At 44.4% G+C, this 22,165-nt stretch overlaps 1 protein-coding gene across 2 annotated transcripts in view; it reads right to left on the reverse strand.

Moving 5' to 3' along the window:
* The window catches only part of COL15A1 (collagen type XV alpha 1 chain), a 1,189,398-nt gene that overhangs the window by 323,793 nt on the left and 843,440 nt on the right, over window positions 1–22,165 (reverse strand). For both annotated transcript variants that reach the window (XM_069730463.1, XM_069730464.1), the window contains 2 exons: window positions 9,770–9,823; window positions 8,898–8,957 (listed from right to left, as the gene is read on the reverse strand). In XM_069730463.1, coding sequence (XP_069586564.1) covers window positions 8,898–8,957; window positions 9,770–9,823 — 114 coding nt within the window. The remainder of the gene's footprint in view (window positions 1–8,897; window positions 8,958–9,769; window positions 9,824–22,165) is intronic.

The raw sequence follows: 22,165 nt of genomic DNA on the forward strand, positions 1-22,165 counted from the left end.
TGGTGTGACACCCACTAACGGTTTAATCTATGAGACGGACATTGGTTATTGTTTTTGATATGAATATGGGATCTCTCTTGTGATAGTGTTATATTTTGTTTCTATTAACATACTCATCTTGTAACCAGGTGGCGTGTTACTGTATGGCTACTTGAGGTGTGATTGATTATCACAGTAGGGATTTCCCTCTATAGCTAGAGTAGCACCCCAAGGAGCACCCCTAGTGTGCATAAACAACCTTAGGATACATATACATTGTCTTGACACTTGTAAATAAACACTGTAGCACCTTTACCTATTTTTTCTGGGCCTTATGCAATCAAAAAGGGCGAGGTTAGAGTTCAACTACGAGATATTAGGGACACCGCTTGCCTAAATAGAAGATGTTATTAATCCCCTTTTTAGATATACAGTAGTACAGATTCATCAAACTACCTAGATCGACTCAAGAAAAAATTCTTAGTGGGGCACTGTGTGTATGACTTTTTCTATCCCCCATCCCAGCAGGGCACAATAGGGGTAGCAGAGAGAGTCGACGAGGAGCGGGGGTGCCAATGCGCAGGATCTAGGGTGCCAACCTCTGCTGGTAGGTAGGGTGCACCCAGTGGAGTGTAGGGCTTGGCACCATCCTGGCCTTTTTCTTTAGTATGTTAGTGTTTTGGTGATGGTTTTATTAGTGCACATATGTGGTTATTTTATCAATTGGTGTAATAAAGGTTAATTTTTATCTTTTAATCTTTTTGGGGATTTTTTCTGTGAGCCAGTAAATTTATCCCCAAATATATATTTTTTCTTCTGTGAACCACAGGTCCTGCGTGCCTGCGCATGAAGGACCTGCCATGACGTCACGGTTATGTGACCGAACTACAAGGGGCCCTCGGAAGGTGAGTATGTTTTTTTTTTGTTTTTTTTTAACCTGTGACATACGTGACTGGGCAATATACTACGTAGCTGGGCAATATACTACGTGACTGGCCAATATACTACCTGGCTCTGTGCTGTATACTACGTCGCTGTGCAATATACTACATGGCTCTGTGCTGTATATAACGTCACTGGGCAATATACTACGTAACTGGGCAATATACTACGTGGCTGGGCAATATACTACGTGGCTGGGCAATATACTACATGGCTGGGCAATATACTACGTCACTTGGGCAATATACTACGTCACTGGGCAATATACTACGTCACTGGGCAATATACTTCCTAACTGGGCAATATACTACGTGGCTGGGCAATATACTACGTGGCTGGGCAATATACTACGTGGCTGGGCAATATACCACGTGACTGGGCAATATACTACGTGGCTGGGCAATATACTACGTGGCTGGGCAATATACTACGTGGATGGGCAATATACTACGTGGCTGGGCAATATACTACGTGGGCTGGGCAATATACTACGTGGACATGCATATTCTAGAATACCCGATGCGTTAGAATCGGGCCACCATCTAGTGTGTATGTATATATATATATATATATATATATATATATATATATAATATATATATATATATAATATAAGGCTGGGAGCGTCATTCTGTCCGAAGCCTTTATAGACTGCGCAAGCGTCGGTGCAGTCTGGACCTCACAGAGTGACGCCCCCAGGAGATCGCGGTATGCGTAAACACTGAACGCACACCGCGATATCCAACGGAGAGGCAGGAACGTGCCGGGAGGGTAAGTATAAGCTATATTCACCTGTCCCGTTCCAGCGCTGCATGCGGCTCCGTGTTCCGGGTCCTCTGCCTGTGACGTTCGCAGTTCAGAGGGCGCGATGAACAGTCACGCAGCGCTGGATCAGGGCCAGGTGAATATAGCAAGTGTCGGGGGCCTGAGCTAGCGGCGACTCCAGCACCTGACCCCCACAGCGCGCCGGTGTCCCCGCCCGCTCAGGCCCCCCAGCACTCGGCGCCCAGTGACGATAGGTTAGTATGTTATTTTTTTTATATATCGCAGCAGCATACGGGCATATAATACTATGGAGCATGTTATGGGGGCCATAAACCTTTATGGAGCAGTGTACGGGGCATATACTATGGAGCATCTTATGGGGGCCATCAACCTTTATGGAGCAGTGTACGGGGCATATACTATGGAGCATCTTATGGGGGCCATAAACCTTTATGGAGCAGTGTACGGGGCATATACTATGGAGCATCTTATGGGGGCCATAAACCTTTTTGGAGCAGTGTACGGGGCATATACTATGGAGCATCTTATGGGGGCCATAAACCTTTATGGAGCAGTGTACGGGGCATATACTATGGAGCATCTTATGGGGGCCCTAAACCTTTATGGAGCAGTGTACGGGGCATATGGATGGGAGCAGCAAATTACAGAACGGGGGCGCAGGATGGGAGCAGCACATGACAGAACGGGGGCGCAGGATGGGAGCAGCAGATGACAGAATAGGGCAGCACATGACAGAACAGGGGTGCAGGATGGGAGCAGCACATGATAGAACGGGGGCGCAGGATGGGAGCAGCATATGACAGGATGGGGGCGCAGGATGGGAGCAGCGCATGTCAGAATGGGCGCGCAGGATGGGAGCAGCGCATGTCAGAATGGGGGCGCAGGATGAGAGCAGCACATGACAGAATGGTGGCGCAGGATGGGTGCAGCACACAACAGGATGGGGGCACAGGATGGAGCAGCACATGACAGGATGTGGGCACAGGATGGAGCAGCTCATGACAGGATGGGGACGCAGGATGGAGCAGCACATGACAGGATGGGGACGCAGGATAGAGCAGCACATGACAGGATGGGGACGCAGGACGGAGCAGCACATGACAGGATGGAGACCATATACCAATATAAATGCTCGCCACCCAGGCGTAGAATGGGTTCAATAGTTAGTATATATAATTTCATACAGCGCTAGATAGCTTAAAAGCCGGTAATTCAATTGCCGGCTTTTGCTATCTCTTTATGTGATGGTGTGATGTTATGTGGGTATCATTTTTGTGTATATTTCTATTTTACTGATTATCATTGTGTTCTCTTGTAGGTTGAGTTATTTGCCAATTGATGAATTGCTGTTATTTGGCATCTGATATTCCCCCCACAGTCCTGTACTGTTATCTCTCCACAGGGTTAGTGAATAATGTTGTTTACTAATATGCTAATGACATATTGAACTAGCTTGTTGAAACAATGAGCCCCTGCGACCCACCCCCCTAACCTGTGAATGAGGAGAGGGACTTGTAAATTTCAGGTAGTTGACACACAGTAAGTCTTGTGTGGAATGATGATGTGTTCACAGCATATCAGAGAGAAAGAAGAGTATATGGACTATGCTATCCTCTGTCTGCTGGATTGTTGGACTTTTATCCTGTTACTGAACTGCATTCGTGTTCTGGACTATTTTTTCCTTTGTGTGGTGGATTGTATATGGACCTTTTGTATTTTTGCCTAAATAAAGGTCTTGGAATTGCTTACTATACCCTAGCTCTGTTGATTGTGTGGTACCGGAGAAGGAACCAGTGACAACTGGTGGCAGCAGTGGGATCAACAGAGCGTAACCAAATGGAGAACCACCCACAGAGTGAGTACAGTAATTGGACTGTATCCAGTTTACAGGAGAGATCCAGAGACCAGGGCCTGAACTACCAGGGACTGACTAGAGAGACCTTAATTGACCTACTGGTGGGTGCCACCTCCTCCCACAGTCACTGGCTTTCCCACTCTGGCGGAGAAAATTAAGCGGGAGCCCTCCCCAGTTTTTTCCGTGATTTAACCCTTTATTTTAACACCTAGAGCCACCAAATTTTGCACACAGACGATTCTAACATTAGTAGTGAGGAATATGTAAAAAATAAGGGATATGAAATGGCTTACTGTATGTAAACCATGTCTCATATCCTGTCGAGTTTGATAAGGAGATAGCAAAAGCCAGCAATTGAATTACAGGCTTTTAAGCTATCTAGCGCTGTATGATATTATATAAATAAATTATATATATATAATTGCATATACATATATACATATACAGTACAGGCCAAAAGTTTGGACACACCTTCTCATTTAAAGATTTTTCTGTATTTTCATGACTATGAAAATTGTACATTCACACTGAAGGCAAGAAAGCTATGAATTAACACATGTGGAATTACATACTTAACAAAAAAGTGTGAAACAACTGAAATTATGTCTTATATTCTAGGTTCTACAAAGTACCCACCTTTTGCTTTGATGACTGCTTTGCACACTCTTGGCATTCTCTTGATGAGCTTCAAGAGGTAGTCACTGGAAATGGTCTTCCAACAATGTTGAAGGAGATTACAGAGATGTTTAGCACTTGTTGGCCCTTTTGCCTTCACTGTGCGGTCCAGCTCATCCCAAACCATCTCGATTGGGTTCAGGTCTGATGACTGTGGAGGCCAGGTCATCTGGCGTAGCACCCCATCACTCTCCTTCTTGGTCAAATAGCCCTTAAACAGCCTGGAGGTGTGTTTGGGGTCATTGTCCTGTTGAAAAATAAATGATAGTCCGACTAAAAGCAAAGCGGATGGAATAGCATGCCTCTGCAAGATGCTGTGGTAGCCATGCTGATTCAGTATGCCTTCAATTTTGAATTAAATTGCCAACAGTGTCACCAGCAAGGCACCCCCACACCTCCTCCATGCTTCACGGTAGGAACCAGGCATGTAGACTCCATCCGTTCTCCTTTGACACGGTGCTTGGAACCAAAGATCTCAAATTTGGACTCATCAGACCAAATCACAGATTTCCACTGGTCTAATGTCCATTCCTTGTGTTATTTAGCTCAAATAAGTCTCTTCTGCTTGTTGCCTGTCCTTAGCAGTGGTTTCCTAGCAGCTATTTTACCATGAAGCCCTGCTGCACAAAGTCTCCTCTTAACAGTTGTTGTAGAGATGTGTCTGCTGCTAGAACTCTGTGTGGCATTGACCTGGTCTCTAATCTGAGCTGCTGTTAACCTGCGATTTCTGAGGCTGGTGACTCGGATAAACTTATCCTAAGAAGCAGAGCTGACTCTTGGTATTCCTTTCCTGGGGTGGTCCTCATGTGAGCCAGTTTCTTTGTAGCGCTTGATGGTTTTTGCCAGTGCACTTGGGGGCACTTTCAAAGTTTGCCCAATTTTTCGGACTGACTGACCTTCATTTCTTAAAGTAATGATGGCCACTCATTTTTCTTGCCATATTACAAATTTTAACAGTCTATTCAGTAGGACTATCAGCTGTGTATCCACCAGACTTCTGCACAACACAACTGATGGTCCCAACACCATTTATAAGGCAAAAAATCCCACTTATTAAACCTGACAGGGCACACCTGTGAAGTGAAAACCATTCCCGGTGACTACCTCTTGAAGCGCATCAAGAGAAGGCCAAGAGTGTGCAAAGCAGTCATCAAAGCAAAAAGGTGGCTACTTTTGAAGAACCTAGAATATAAGACATAATTTCAGTTGTTTCACACTTTTTTGTTAAGTATACAATACCACATGTGTTAATTCATAGTTTTGATGCCTTCAGTGTGAATGTGCAATTTTCACAGTCATGAAAATACAGAAAAATCTTTAAATGAGAAGGTGTTTCTAAACTTTTGGTCTGTACTGTATATATATATCTCACTGACATAATCTATATATATAATTGTCTAAGGGTCACTTCCGTCTTTCTGTCTGTCTGTCCTTCTGTCTGTCACGGATATTCATTGGTCGCGGCCTCTGTCTGTCATGAAATCCAAGTCGCTGATTGGTCTCGCCAGCTGCCTGTCATAGCTGCCGTGACCAATCAGCGACGGGCACAGTCCGATTAGTCCCTCCCCTACTCCCCTGCAGTCACAGTGCCCGCCGCCCGCTCCATTCTCCCCGCTCCATACTCCCCGCAGTCAGTGTCCCCGGCGCCCGCTCCATACTCCCCGCAGTCAGTGTCTCCGGCTTTAGGATGCAGCTTTTCCTTGAATGCCTTATAGATTCCAGTTAGAGAATCTAGAAGTTAGATCATCATGGGTGAAATGATTATCTAAACTCCATGGATGTTTTCCTGGAAAAACATGCTGTGGATGGAGCAATTAAAAATATGCCAGTGTAGCGTCGAATATATTATAGTGCTCAATAAAGTGTAGTGCCCGATACTGTACATTGGTCCCAGCCTGTGCTTCTGCAGACACGCACCACATAAATTATATGGGTTCTCCTCCCTGCAGTAATGCCAAACATGTGGATCAAATTGCGGTTAAGGTACAATGTGGGGCTTGGTAGGGAGAGGGGGGGAGCATTTGCATCACATGGACATTGCATTTCCAGAGTCTTTGCTCAGTAACATTGACCCCCCATAGATTTGCATTAACAAAGGGCAGATCTGAGAGGGGCCTTGTTTTTTTGGTTTGAGTTGAAGCTTTTATTAGAAGCATTTTGTGGTAAATAACATTTTGGATCACTTTAAGAGTATGTGCACACGTTGTGGATTCCATTGCTGATTTTTCCTCACGGATTCGGCAGAATCCGCAAATAAAATGACCTGCGTTTTACCTGCAGATTCCCTGCGGGTTTTCTGTGGATTTTGTGCGGGTTTCGCCTGTGTTTTTACACTTGTGGAATCCTATTATAGAATAGGTGTAAAATGCTGCGGAATCCGCACAAAGAATTGGCATGCTGCGGAAAGTAAACCGCTGCGTTTCTGCGCTGAATTTTCCGCAACATGTGCACAGCGGATTTGGTTTTCTATAGGTTTACGTGGTACTGTACAAAGCATGGAGAACTGCTGCGGATCTGCAGGGTCAAATCCGATGTGGATTCGCAGCCAAATCCACAACGTGTGCACATACCCTTAAGGCTCAGTTCACATTTATACTGCACTGTATGCTGGATAATTCTAAATATTCAAAATACATGATGCAGATGGAAGAGGTAAAATGACCTGGGACATATCGGAATGCCTGTTTGCGGAATCTCACTACAAAATAGTACGTTCCAGTTCGTCTAGTGTTGGGAAGAAGTTAAACAGAAGCTGCGAATGGAGAATGCTATGCACGCAGGTGGTGCCCCTGGTTCGTGGTGCACGTGGCAGCTTACCTAGGAGGGGCATAGCTAAGAGGCTATCTGGTGTTCACTAGAGCTCCTGAAGGTGGAGTAAGCCTTGAGGTGCAGGTAGCCACTAGGTGGCACACCTAGGCAGTCTCCGGTACTGCAGCTGCTGATCCCAGATGTCAGGTACGAAGACACGGAAAGGATTCGGGTTCTGTTGAGACTACTAGGTTCAGAATCCTCTGCAGAACGGTTACTGACATAGGCTCTGGCTTCATTCAGACTAATAGGCTCAGGATTCATGGGTAGAATTGTTATTGACATGGAGCCTCAGACGTAGAAGATTCGGAGACTGATAGGCAAACGTTCAGACACATGGGTCTCAGATACTGATTCAGGCACAGGGACCGGCGGACGAGGTTCAGACACTAGTTGCACAGGGACCAGGGGTTCAGGTTTCAGGCACTGGCCACACATGGATCCAGGGGTTGAGGTTCAGGCACTGGCCAAACTAGGACCAAGGAACCTAACAACTCACTAGTTGCGCTACAACTAACACACTAATTATTCTTTGGCCCTTCCCTATTGGTGAGGGTGCCTTTTAAACATGATGACTCCCAGCTATTGGCTGGGTGCATTTTAGCAGGTGTGATTGCTGGCTCTTTCAGAACAGGGCAATGCAAGCACAGGGCGCACCACTGCACACACCCAACACAAGAAAGCAGGGAGAACACTGGGGACCATGCCACACAACCAGGGCAATGAGTATGCCAGAATCCCTGTATGGAGGGGGAGAAGAACTATGCAGAGGGGCTGGCAGTAGTGTTTCCCACTGGCTTCTCCATACCCAGCTATGCTGGATTGAGAGGTCTCTCAATATGTGTATATACGGAGAGAGATATGTCAATGTAACTAGCTGATCAGTCTCCATCTTCCCACCTCCTATTTAAACTGCTTCGACTGAAACATAATTTTCTGCAATTAGAAAGCGGGTACCTGACTCATGTTGCCTGCGAGTTGGAGTAGCATGAATCACAAAATTGAATTTCTTTGCATTGATAAAGGGGTTGTCCACTACTAGGACAACCGCTTCTTAATTAAAATGTTTGGCCCCTAAAAAATAATAAAGCCTATACTAACCTCCTGTGCTGGTGCCATTCCAGCAGTGTTTGCACTCGCTGCCCAAGGGCTCCCGTGCTGTTGTTGTGACACGTGATCCCAGTGCCAAATCAGTGCTGGCCTCACCATTCCCACGGACAAATCGAACAAGAAGAGGAACTCCGGGCTGCAGCTGATCTCACTTCCTATTCATGCTCAATTCGACAGGAGGCGGGGACAGTGATGCCAGCGCCGATTGGGCACCGGCGTCACGTGTCACAACAACAGCACAGGAGTCCCGGAAGACCGAGCGCTGACACTGAAGGAATAGCGCCAGTATGGGAGGTGAGTAAAAGCTTTAGTATCTTATGGGAGCTAAGCAAGGGGTATCAAAAGAAGTTGTCCAAGTAGTGGACAACTTCTTTAAGGATAGCAGATGAGGACATTGAACCTCATTTCAGCAAAATGAAAAACACATTTCCTTTAATGCCAATATTATGAAGATTGTAATTGAGGCAAATCTACTGAGATAGTATGTGAAAGAGGATAAAAACTATACCATCGGTCTACTGCGAATCAGGTGAGGCTTTAATTCAAAGTGTTATGTGTAATTCTGACAAGGTGGCGGAGGTTGGGGCAGTGTTCTCCTCATGGCTAATTGGTATTCCTATAGTCTGCTCCACACTATCTAACAAGCAAGAAAACAATCCACACAATATTTTTTGTGCTATTCTGTTTAAAGAATCCCATTGTACAAATGGCAAATTATATCACCTGGAATTTGTGTACTTACCATCACTGGAACACCTGGTTCACCTTTTTGACCTCTTACAGCATTTAGTCCTGGTCGACCCTATGATTAAAACAACAATAAACACGAAGCAAAACGCCAGCACAGGTGCTCTTCTTGTGGTCACAGCAAAATTATGTGCAGTTCTGGCATGCAATTTCTACAGCAAATCACTGGCTAGAGCACGGATACTTGTAAGCAGATCAATTGTTTGGCTACAACAGTTAAAAGTGACATGTCAAGAAAGAGGCTACAATCTAAACTGTGGTACATGTGAAAAGATAAAGTATAATAGAAACAAACAACTTAAAGGGGTTGTCTGATACAAGTCGGTTTGAAGTCACTCTGTGGGTGAGTGCAGAGTTACAAATTCCCCCAGCGCATGCACTGTGCACTGCGTCAATTCGACTGTTTCTGAGTGGAAACTGGAGGAAATGTCGGTGTTATACATACTCCCGACCAGGGCCCGTCTAGTGGGCGCAGCCTGACTCCTTACACTTGTATTGAGAGAGGCCGCAACACGTCTATTGAGGTGGCCATGCAGTAAGCATGGCTGACTAGAAGGCGCAGCCATACTCCATACAAGTGAATGGAGCGAGGCCGCACCCACTGGCTGGGAGTATGTATAACTCTGCATACCCTCTGGTCCAGGATCGGAAACCGGCACAGTGAGTGTGCTGGGGGGATTCGTAAATATGCAATCACACTGAGTGATTGCAGACTTATCGATTTGGACCGGACAACCCCTTTAAGTAGTCTTAACCATTATTATATGGTTCCAATTAATTGTGTTAAAATAAATACATATTATTTAACAGAATATACATAGACAGTATATTTTGTATAAGACTAGATAACTAAATTATGTTACTTACAGGTCTCCCTGGAAAGCCAAATTCTCCTTTTACGCCGGGCTGTCCAACTGGGCCCTAAAATGAACAAAAAACAATAAGCCAACAGTGCGATAGTTAGAAATAATTTATAGTAGTGTTACAATTAACATATTTAGGTTTGCCATGTAAAGTTTTAAGCATTTTATATCTAGTTGTCAAAGGGTTGTTTATGGTTAGGTAAAGAGTATATTTCTGTCAATGGGGTGCAACCAACATTTCACTTGATACCCACTCAAGTGAATGAGATGGGCTGCAATATCATAAATACTGTAGCCCATCAGCAAGAGTGGTTTAGTTCTGTGGAAAAAAGGATTGTTACTCACCTATCCCAGTTCCATTACTGGGCTTTGCTTCCTGGTGGACAGTTCCCTCTGTGCTAGAGCAGTCGAAGTATTGTAAGGAGGTGAAACACAAGAAGAGTCTGGGGGCGGTTACCTTCTCGGCTCCGTGCCTGGAACCATTGAGCTGTGCTACAGGTTCCCCAGGGGGCAGACTTAGAGACTGGGACAGGAAGGAAGCCGAGCAGAGAGCGGAAAAGGCGCACGCGCGCAAGGGTTAGAGCAGCGTGGGCAGCGGTCAGAGCAGGGTGCAGCTGCGCTCCGGGACAGAGAGAGAGCTCCCGGTCAGAGGACAAATACAGGGAGATTGCCCAGAAAGACTGCATCTTGTGAGTACATGAAAGCGGACTCTGCTGTGACTGGAGAGGGGTGCTTTGAGACCCGTGCAGAGACATTGGCCCGTGCAGAGACTGTGACCCCTGGTACCCACGGTATCAGTGCAGAGCCCTTGATTCCTGGTGAGGCACTTGATAATAGACTGACCATCGTTTTCCCGGGATAGGCTGTGCTGTAAGAGCTGAAGACTCAGAGCCTGTGTATACCACATTAACTCCCGAAACCCTTGGCAGAGGATTCCTAGAGACTACTCAGCCCAAGTACAACAGAGGGACGACAAGTGCTGCTGTTTCTCTGCGCCTACATTGGAGAAGATGACCCTTCCATCAAGTCCTCATCAGACAGATAAGTGTTCTTTTCTCAAGAAATCCTGCTTACTTCTGTTACAACGTTTAGCTCCCATATTTTTGCACTGTTTTATTGTTAGTTATATTCTACTGCTTCCTCCCTGTGAGGAGAATCTGATTCCTGTTAATAAACCCCTCAAATGTTGGTCTGTCTGTTCCGTGGTGACACAATCAGTACCTGCAAAACTATTACAGTATCATAAAGGTAACCCAACGCACACCTCTACTGTAATGCCATCATCCAAGGCCTTTTAAAGCGAATACTTTATAGATTGTGAGCCCTCATGGGCAGGGTCCTCTCTCCTCCTGTCCTGTACCAGTCATGACTTGTATTGCTTAAAGTTACTGAACTTGTTTTTTTACTGTGTATACCCATTTTCACATGTAAAGCGCCATGAAATAAATGGTGCTATAATAATAATAATACTGCTACCATGTGCTGACCAGGAATCTAAAGCAATGGACCTGTCATGATGTGACATGACTATCATGACTCTGGATAGGCTGGTTCTGGCTCCTTCCTGGTCAAGTTTGGGTTAAATTAGTCCACCTCTCTTTGGTTCTGGGGCGGCTATTTAATGCTGGTAGTTCCTGGGTTGTGAGTGTTACATTTCCGTCTACTCGGTTTGAGATAGCTGACCCAGTTTATTAGTCTGTAATCATTGTGCCTCTGTGCGTGGGTGCCTTGCTATGTATGCCTTGCCTCCTGACTACTGCCCCTGTTTTCTGCTTGGTACTTCTCTGTCTTTCCTGGCTTTCTGACCCATTGGCTTGTCTCTGACTTGGTACCTCGCTCCTGTCTAGCTCCCGACCCTTGGCTTGTCCTTTGACTATGTCTCTGTCTTAGTACTCTGTGTCCTGTGTTTTTTGGTAGACCCTCTATTCCCGCGTGGTAGCTCCACCCCTATCATACCTGCAGTGATCACGTGACCTGCCTAGTTCAGGTCCTATGTGCACTGCGTGCCTCATTTCTCCCTCTCCCTGCGTTCCCGCTAGCTCCCCTTTAAGCTGCCTCTCTACGACACCAGGCAGCGTCATTACAACAACCCAATGGGGGGGGGTCGGTCAGCGGACGGCGCAACTCACACACTATGAGATAGAAATGGGGAGAGGAAGGCCCTACTGATAGGGAAATGGGGGATGGTTACCACCTGAGATAAAACCTGAGCCTGTCCCTGCACTCCCCTAAGGCTGAGTTCACACTGTGTTCTACGTGTCCGTTAGATGGACTGCGTTACACCGCGGCATAACGCGGTGTAACGTAGTCCGTTAACACCGCCATTGAATACAATGTCAGACGCATCGCTAGCCATGTGCCGTCATTGAGTGACGGACCCCGAGACGCGGGCTGCAGCGTTTCTGGGTCCGTCACCGCTAGCGCAGATAGAGCTAGCAGATGCTCTATCTGCGCTAGCGTGCTGCCATACCGACACTTGCGTTTACAGCGGCCCGTTAACGTATGTGTTGAACGGGCTGCTGTAAACGCAATGTGAACCCAGCCTAATGCCTTAAGTGGGTCTTTTTCCCCACCGCCATCAGGAACCTCATCCCTCACTGCCACCTAGCACTGCCCTGGCTAGTGCACTGGCAGGCAACGGGCGCTAGCCTCACCACTGAAAATAGTACCATACAGGGGACAGTGACAAACACAAAAGGGACAAGGAATAAACACAACACTTAGCTTCCAGACACCGCTGCCAAGCTCCACACCGCAGATGACACAGAAACAGGACTCCAAACACCATAAGTAGCTGACACCAGAGTGCTGCAACTGCGCGGCTAGTCTCCATAGAGAAACTCTATCATCAACAGTCAGTTGATGCATCAGGTGACCATTTAAAAAAGGATGGTGAGAGTGGTCACCACTCACATCAACTGACCCAGCAACTCTGCAGTTCCAGTATATTGCCAGTGGGGAAAAACTGATTTTTAACCCTCGCTGGTCCTGAAAGGAAAAAAAGCTACATTTAACATAGAGTGGAGCCAGAGCTGCCACGAATCCAAAAATGGATTGCGACAGGACCTTATTGTCTACTTAGCTACTCTTGAGTGCTATCTGCACACCTAGCTCTGCTGCAACACAATACCTCATTGTCAACTGATCTGTGCTGTTCCTGAATGGTTTCTGTATGTCCAGCTCCGCATCTGCTTCTCCAACTTAGGGTACCGTCACACAGTGGCATTTTGATCGCTACGACGGCACGATCTGTGACGCTCCAGCATCGTAACAATATCGCTCCAGCGTCGTAGACTGCTGTCACACTTTGCAATGTACGACTCTGGAGCGATAATTTCATGACGTATGTGCGATGTAGAAGCCGTTGGTTACTATGCGCACATCGTATACAATATCGTGCACACCTTTGTTACACCATGCGATCATGCCGCCACAGCGGGACACTAGACGACGAAAGAAAGTTTCAAACGATCTGCTACGACGTACGATTCTCAGCGGGGTTCCTGATCGCAGGAGCGTGTCAGACACAGCGAGATCGCTGGAACGTCACGGATATATCGCTGGAACGTCACAAATCGTGCCGTCGTAGCAGTACGTCGTAGCGTACTGTAACCTGATTGTTTACTATACTGTTCCTTTGTGCTACCCACACACTGAGCTTTGCCCCAACAAGATGCCTGAAAGTCTACTTGTCTCTACTGATCCTAGGTGCCATACTTTGCTGCATTAAGGTACTGACCTGCCTACTTGTCTTTGTTGATTGAAGATGCTGTCCTTATACTCAACTCTCCTCCATCAAGGTCTCTAACTACTAATGTCTATTGATTTTAGGTGCTATGCACAGACTTTGGCCTGTTCATCCTTTTCCCTATAACCTGCAACTTAGCGATTTTAGCTCACCAGGTAATCCTGGAAAAAAATATTTTCAACAATTCTGAATAGCCCCTTACATGTTATATGGTAACCGGAAAGTTTAGTTACCCTTATTGGAAATGTTAAAATGTGATCAATTCTAGCATTTTAACAATTTTTGTTTTAATTTCAACAATTTATAATTCACTGACATAGGCTGGTTTCACATTTGCGTTTTTTTGTTGTTGCGTTTTTGCGGTAAAAAACGCAAAAAAACGCATGTTTTTTTATACTTACATTAAAAACGCATGCGTTTTTTGCATGCGTTTTGACGCGTTTTTGCAACGCATGCGTTTTTCTCTGCATGCGTTGTGTTGCAGAAATGCAACATGTAGTAATTTTATACCCAAATTTCATAGACCAATTAATGTACAAGGCGTACCTCCAACATAATATATAACCAAACAAAAAGGGAAGTAGCATACCAAAATAAAATATAAAAGAATTTTTATTTGACAATATTTAAAAGCCAAACAATACGAATAATACATACAAAAAAGGGGTACAAGCACGGCAAAGTGAGTCCAAGGCAGTCCATAAAAAATGGTACTATATATACATATAAATATAGCAGTAATAAACTGGAGTATACGTTTACATGCAACAGCAGGCTCTGGATTGCAGAGAAAAAAATGACCAAAATGTGCCTACTAAAAATAATAACTAGTACCTATAACAAAATAGCCAGACGATGCTGAAAAGCTATGCTAGCAAGAAAAATGACAAATCAGTATACGAAAGTCTAAGAGTGGTATGAGAACCTACTAGAGACTGCGGGTATATAGGGCCATATGCTGGTATATAATACAAAAATGGTGACGAAATGGTATAAGGCTATAAGGCAATGCCATTAAATAAGTATCAGTGCATAATGCTACTAGGTGAATACCAAATTGCGCCTATGTAAAAGCCGTACAGAAAGGTCATTAATAAAGTAGTGGCATTGTGCTCATACCTGCTAATGAATGAATCTGCCTGGGACAGGAAAACCCCGACGCGCGTTTCGCAGCGTAGCTTCTTCCAGGGGGTGCTGCTGCACCTTCTTCCACGACCCCCTGGAAGAAGCTACGCTGCGAAACGCGCGTCGGGGTTTTCCTGTCCCAGGCAGATTCATTCATTAGCAGGTATGAGCACAATGCCACTACTTTATTAATGACCTTTCTGTACGGCTTTTACATAGGCGCAATTTGGTATTCACCTAGTAGCATTATGCACTGATACTTATTTAATGGCATTGCCTTATAGCCTTATACCATTTCGTCACCATTTTTGTATTATATACCAGCATATGGCCCTATATACCCGCAGTCTCTAGTAGGTTCTCATACCACTCTTAGACTTTCGTATACTGATTTGTCATTTTTCTTGCTAGCATAGCTTTTCAGCATCGTCTGGCTATTTTGTTATAGGTACTAGTTATTATTTTTAGTAGGCACATTTTGGTCATTTTTTTCTCTGCAATCCAGAGCCTGCTGTTGCATGTAAACGTATACTCCAGTTTATTACTGCTATATTTATATGTATATATAGTACCATTTTTTATGGACTGCCTTGGACTCACTTTGCCGTGCTTGTACCCCTTTTTTGTATGTATTATTCGTATTGTTTGGCTTTTAAATATTGTCAAATAAAAATTCTTTTATATTTTATTTTGGTATGCTACTTCCCTTTTTGTTTGGTTATATGTAGTAATTTTAGCGGCGTTTTTTTGCCACAAAGAAACGCAAGCGTTTTTTCTTGGCAAAGAAACGTATTGATGTATATGTAAACGCATGGTTTTTAAGCACATGCGTTTGCATGCATTTTTATAGAAAAACACAAGAATACACACTTATAAGCCACCCCCCAACCCTAACCCTAAAACACAAACTGTAACACAAACTGTAACACAAACTGTAACACAAACTCTAACCCAAACTCTAACCCAAACTCTAACCCAAACTCTAACCCAAACTCTAACCCAAACTCTAACACAAACTGTAACACAAACTCTAACACAAACCCTAACACAAACCCTAACCCTAACCCTAGGGATCCTAACCCTAACACAAACCCTAACCCTAGGGATCCTAACCCTAACCCTAACACAAACCCTAACCCTAACCCTAGGGATCCTAACCCTAACCCAAACTCTAACCCAAACCCCAAACTCTAACCCAAACTCTAACCCAAACTCTAACCCAAACTGTAACACAAAGTCTAACACAAAGTCTAACACAAACCCTAACCCTAACACAAACCCTAACCCTAACCCTAGGGATCCTAACCCTAACCCTAACACAAACCCTAACCCTAACCCTAGGGATCCTAACCCTAACACAAACTCTAACCCAAACTCTAACCCAAACTCTAACCCAAACTCTAAGACAAACTCTAACTCATACTCTAACCCAAACTCTAACCCGAACTCTAACCCAAAGTCTAATGTAACGCAAAGTCTAACACAAACTCTAACACAAACTCTAACACAAACTCTAAGACAAACTCTAACCCAAACTCTAACCCAAACTCTAACCCAAAACTCTAACCCAAACTCTAACCCAAACTGTAACACAAAGTCTAACACAAAGTCTAACACAAACCCTAACCCTAACACAAACCCTAACCCTAACCCTAGGGATCCTAACCCTAACCCTAACACAAACCCTAACCCTAACCCTAGGGATCCTAACCCTAACCCTAACACAAACTCTAACCCAAACTCTAACCCAAACTGTAACACAAAGTCTAACTCAAACTCTAACCCAAACTCTAACCCAAACTCTAACACAAAGTCTAATGTAACGCAAAGTCTAACACAAACTCTAACACAAAGTCTAATGTAACACAAAGTCTAACACAAAGTCTAACACAAAGTCTAACCCAAACTCTAACCCAAACTCTAACCCAAACTCTAACCCAAACTCTAACCCAAACTCTAACACAAAGTCTAATGTAACGCAAAGTCTAACACAAACTCTAACCCAAACTCTAACCCAAACTCTAACCCAAACTCTAACCCAAACTCTAACCCAAACTGTAACACAAAGTCTAATGTAACGCAAACTCTAACCCAAACTCTAACCCAAACTCTAACCCAAACTCTAAAGCAAACTCTAAGACAAACTCTAAGACAAATTCTAAGACAAACTATAAGACAAACTCTAACACAAACTCTAACACAAACTCTAACACAAACTCTAACACAAACTCTAACACAAACCCTAACACAAACCCTAACCCTAAAACACAAACTCTAACCCAAACTGTAACACAAACTCTAACCCAAACTCTAACCCAAAGTCTAACCCAAACTCTAAAACAAACTCTAAAACAAACTCTAACCCAAACTATATCACAAACTATAACACAAACTATAACACAAACCCTAACACAAACCCTAACCATAACCCAAACTGTAACCCTAACCCTAACCCTAGCCCTAACCCTAACCATAGCCCTAACCCTAGGGATCCTAAACCTAACCCTAACCCTAACCCTAGGGATCCTATCCCTAACCCTTAGGGTTAGGGTTAGTATCCCTTAGGGTTAGGGTTAGGGTTTGTGTTAGGGTTAGGGTTAGGATCCCTAGGGTTAGGGTTAGGGTTTGTGTTAGGGTTAGGGTTACGGTTAGGATCCCTAGGGTTAGGGTTTAGGGTTAGGGTTTGTGTTAGGGTTAAGGTTAGGATCCCTAGGGTTAGGGTTAGGGTTTGTGTTAGGGTTAGGATCCCTAGGGTTAGGTTTAGGGTTAGAGTTTGTGTTAGGGTTAGGGTTAGAGTTTGTGTTTTAGGGTTAGGGTTAGAGTTTGTGTTAGGGTTAGGATCCCTAGGGTTACTGTTAGGATCCCTAGGGTTAGGGTTAGGGTTTGTGTTAGGGTTAGGATCCCTAGGGTTAGGGTTAGGGTTTGTGTTAGGGTTAGGGATAGGATCCCTAGGGTTACTAGGGATCCTAACCCTAACCCTAACCCTAGGTATTTATGTTTATAGTGGGTTTCCTAGTTGATTTTGATGATTGGCAGCTGTCACACACTTCTCATCATGCGTTTCAAAAACACGAACACAGAAAAAAACGCGTTTAAACGCGTCAAAATGCCGCGTTTGCGTTAAAACATGCAAAAACGCATGTGCCTAAAAAACGCTGCGTTTAAATGCGTTTTTGCACCAAATGCGTTTGCGTTTAAAACGCTGACTTTTTAAACGCAAGTGTGAAACCAGCCATACATAATAATTAAAGGGCATGTTTCCTCATAGTAGACCACATATGTTTTTTAATTAAAAAAAAAATCCTGTTTTTAAAATGGCCACTGTAATAGTCACAATAGGCTGGCATTTCCTGTTTTTTGTAGCTTACTTAAAGGGATGGTCCAAAGTAATATTCCTTTAAACTATTTAGTGCCATAATATGAACTGTTTTCTAATTCACTTAAATTAAAAATGATGTATCCTTCCGTAACTACACTATCTAACTGCTATTCTATTTTGTTTTTTCATTTCCTCTTTTTTGATACTTTGTTTGAGAATCCTAGGTATGCTGGAATACTCATATGAAGAGACCTCAAGGGGCAGAGGCTGTGGTCACTGCTGCAGCCTCTGCCCATCCCTGAAAAAAAGCTTCATCACTCAGTGATGCTCATTTGAGGAGCTGGTCTAGTCCCTGCGCACTGTGTGATGTGCACAATGACAGCGCTCTTTCTGTTGCTGACTCAAATAAGCAGTAAGATCCTGAGAGTTCATACCAATTAACCCAGTTGAACTCACTGATGTCACGGCAAGCGCCATTAGAAAAGTCATAATGATGCTCACGCTGATGTCAGTCAGTTGAATTGAGTTCATTGCCTGTGAATTTCCAGGACCTTACTGACGGCTCCACGAGCATGAGAACTTTATCACACTCACTGTGATGTCAGTCAGGTTATAGGATTAGCAGTGACATTGTTGAGGTTACCACAGGCACTAAGGCTGCATTCCCAGCTGGGTCTCTGAACTGTGGTGACTTCGCGAGATTAGCGCTGCAACATGAGAATTTTTCTCACTGTGCTAGTAGCAATTTCACCGAGGTCACTACATTTCAGGGTCCCAGTTGGGAACTCGGCCTCAGTGATGGGCGAAAACCCCGATGACGTCACCGCCAGTCATTAATGCTGTGCACATTGGTGCTATACACAGATGGCTCTTCTTGGGCGGCTAAACAACATGAGGTATCGCTGGTGCGCATGTCTCTGATGCGAGTGACCAATGGAGCATTGTTTCTGGCGCCTGGCATATGACGTGTGCATGTCATTAACATCATCAGGGAGTTCCTGTGCCCCGCACTGCCATTTTGGCGCCAGAGGCGACATAACTTCCGGATCGCGTCGTCGGCCACATGCTCCATACTCATTGAGGTAACACCTAGCAGATGGGTTTATAAGGGGGAATAGAGACAGACTACACTGCAGCAGCCCCCGGAAGAAGCCTACATGAAACGTGCATCGGCTCGGCGGGTGCAGCATCACAGGGCAGCGATGGGTAAGAGCAATCATGATGTGTGATCTTTGTGCTACTTTAGTCAGCGCTATTCACTAGAGTATTATGACTTCCTACTAAAATGACTATGTCCACACTGACTAGGTCGCACTGGTCCCCTTGATACACTATTGCACTGTCACTTTACTTTATCTATGGGTGTGACTACTGAGCTCTAACCTAATATGCTGTACCAGCGGTGTTACACTTTTTCTTGTTGCATCTGTTTCCCTGTTATTGGAACTCTGTCATTGATATGGATATTATTGCTGTGCCTTTTAACATTGAGCATAATAAAAAATACTTGTCTTTTTATCTTTTTGGTGGATTGTTTACTCTATTCTTACATGTTTACAATCTGGTGGGAGTATTTCCATGGCTACTGCCCTTGGTGGTTCGGGTACAGAGGCCTAGAACTACTGTATATATTGTTGTGAATTCTGTTATCGAACTCCCTCCTGTGGTCATGAATGGTACTTCGGCGAGTTCTGTCCATGGACTCCCTCTGGTGGCTGTGAGTGGAGCTGCTGCTTCTGAGGTTCCTTCCACAGGTGACTTAGTTTATTCTTTGGCTGGCTGCTCTATTTAACTCCACTCAGATCGTTACTCCATGCCAGCTGTCAATGTTCTTGTACTGGTTCAGTTCGCTCTTGGATCTTTCTGGTGACCAGTCTACTCCAGCAGAAGCTAAGTCCCTGCTAGTTAATTATTTGTTCATTGTTTTCTTGTCCAGCTTGCTATCATGATTTTGCCTTGCTAGCTGGAAGCTCTGGGATGCAGAGTGGCACCTCCGCACCGTGAGTCGGTGCGGAGGTCTTTTTGCACACTCTGCGTGGTCTTTTTGTAGTTTTTTGTGCTGACCGCAAAGATACCTTTCCTATCCTCAGTCTGTTTAGTAAGTCTGGCCTCCTTTGCTGAAACCTGTTTCATTTCTGTGTTTGTGACTTTCATCTTAACTCACAGTCAATATATGTGGGGGGGCTGCCTTTTTCTTTGGGGAATTTCTCTGAGGCAAGGTAGGCTTTATTTTCTATCTCTAGGGCTAGTTAGCTCTTAGGCTGTGAAGAGGCGTCTAGGCAGAGTAAGGTACGCTCCACGGCTATTTCTAGTGTGTGTGATAGGATTAGGGGTTGTGGTCAGCAGAGCTCCCACTTCCCAGAGCTTGTCCTTTGTTAGTTTAACCATCAGGTCGTTTCGGGTGCTCCTAACCACCAGGTCCATAACAATATATAATGAGTTCTGTCCTTAAGATTTTGTATTATGGTTTAGAAATGGGAATGTCTAACAGACGCCTCTCCTTTACTAACCCCTGGGCTTAGCAAAGGCTAAGCAGACAGATGCGGGCTGAAAATAATTGGCTGGGAAAGTCCATGGATATTGGCCCCTTCCCTGCATAATAAGATTAGCTTACAGCCGTCTGCTTTCCCCTAGCTGTTTATAAAAATTAGTGGGTACTGCACACTGTGGTTTTTTAATTATTTGTTTAACAAGCAGCCTTTTAACAAGCTTTATTCGGCTGGCAAACTTGAACATCACCACAAACTTCCTTTTAGAAGGCCTTGTTTGGGGGTTCAGCACTGGACACTAGGTGTCTGGTACGAACCACAAATTTTACCATTTGGGTTCGCTCACCCCTACTGATAGGCTACAAAGAAATAAGTACAATGCAGGGTGTGACAGACAGCCAAGTGGAAGGTGAAGTTATGGGAGAAAATATTGGAAATGCTTCTAAAATACTGGACTGGCACAAATCGTTCGGTAGATAAACTTTACATTGCTCTTCTTAAGGTAGATCATAATGTGAGGTAATATGCATATATAGATAGCATAGGATCTACCCCCTCCCTACACAATAACCTCTCTGTACAGGTCACAGAGCATGTATTGAAAACAATCTCATAGATATCAATGATCATCTCCAGTTTATTGGGACAGCATATCTAAAACATATCATAAATGCTATTAAAATAAGCTTTGGAAAATGGATTGCCCTATAATCATGTACAGAAGCTATAATACAAAAATGTACTATAAAAGAGTAAGGTGATGCAATGACATCATCACACAACCTCAATAATTATTTCACAGGAACCTGGCAAGCAGCTGGTTTATCATATAGTAACATTGTATGATGAATATTTTTCACTTGAGGCATTGCAGAGGTTTTTGTATGCATTGTGGGGCATAGTTTGACCAGTTAGCACAATATGTGAGACATAGTGTAATCAGGTGCACAGTTTAAGCAGCCATCACGGAATGTGATGTGACAGGGTCACTGGCACAGTGTATGAGGGGAGATATGTGTCACTGCGCATATTGGCGTCAGTGATGTGAAACCAAGATATTTTTCCTCCAGCACACTAAGTGTTGAGAGGGTTAAATTAAAGTTGCATACATGGGCTGGTTTTACGTGGGCACCCATAGAGCGAGTGGGAGGGTGTTCAACATATCCCCACCTGCAGGGCCGACAGCGGCATGTGTACTGACAGGACCTGGGATAATGTCACAGTCAGGAGTTCGTCACATGGCCTAGCCTAAATAGCTTGTCTAGAGAGTCAGTGGGTGTTGTGTCTTGGGAGAGGAGGAACTCCAACGTGGCTCCTGGAGGAGCTGAGGACATTGTGTGCTACCTGTGGGTGAATTCTGTAGGGAAAGGACTCTTTTAGACTTTATATTTGTTTTGTTTTACCTTTATGTCAGAAAGGCTCTGTTTATTTTGCTGAACCCTGCTAAGGTTTTATGCTGTTCATAATAAACCAGAAGGTGATCTACTACCAGAACCGTTCCTGTGTCTACCTTGTGAAGCAGCAGAGTGTGTCAACCCTTCACAGTGGCTATAGAGTAATTAGGGGGAACAGTGTAATCAGGGACAAAGTTTATTCAAAGGGCATGTAGTGTGTTTTACAGTTAAATCAGGGAGCACAGTTTAATCAGGGTCACAGTATGGGATCTAGTGCAATCAGATGGCAAAGTGGGAGGGGCTATTATATTTAGTGACACAGTTT

Source organism: Ranitomeya imitator, chromosome 6 (genome assembly GCF_032444005.1).
Source record: "Ranitomeya imitator isolate aRanImi1 chromosome 6, aRanImi1.pri, whole genome shotgun sequence".
Taxonomy (NCBI): Eukaryota; Metazoa; Chordata; class Amphibia; order Anura; family Dendrobatidae; genus Ranitomeya; species Ranitomeya imitator.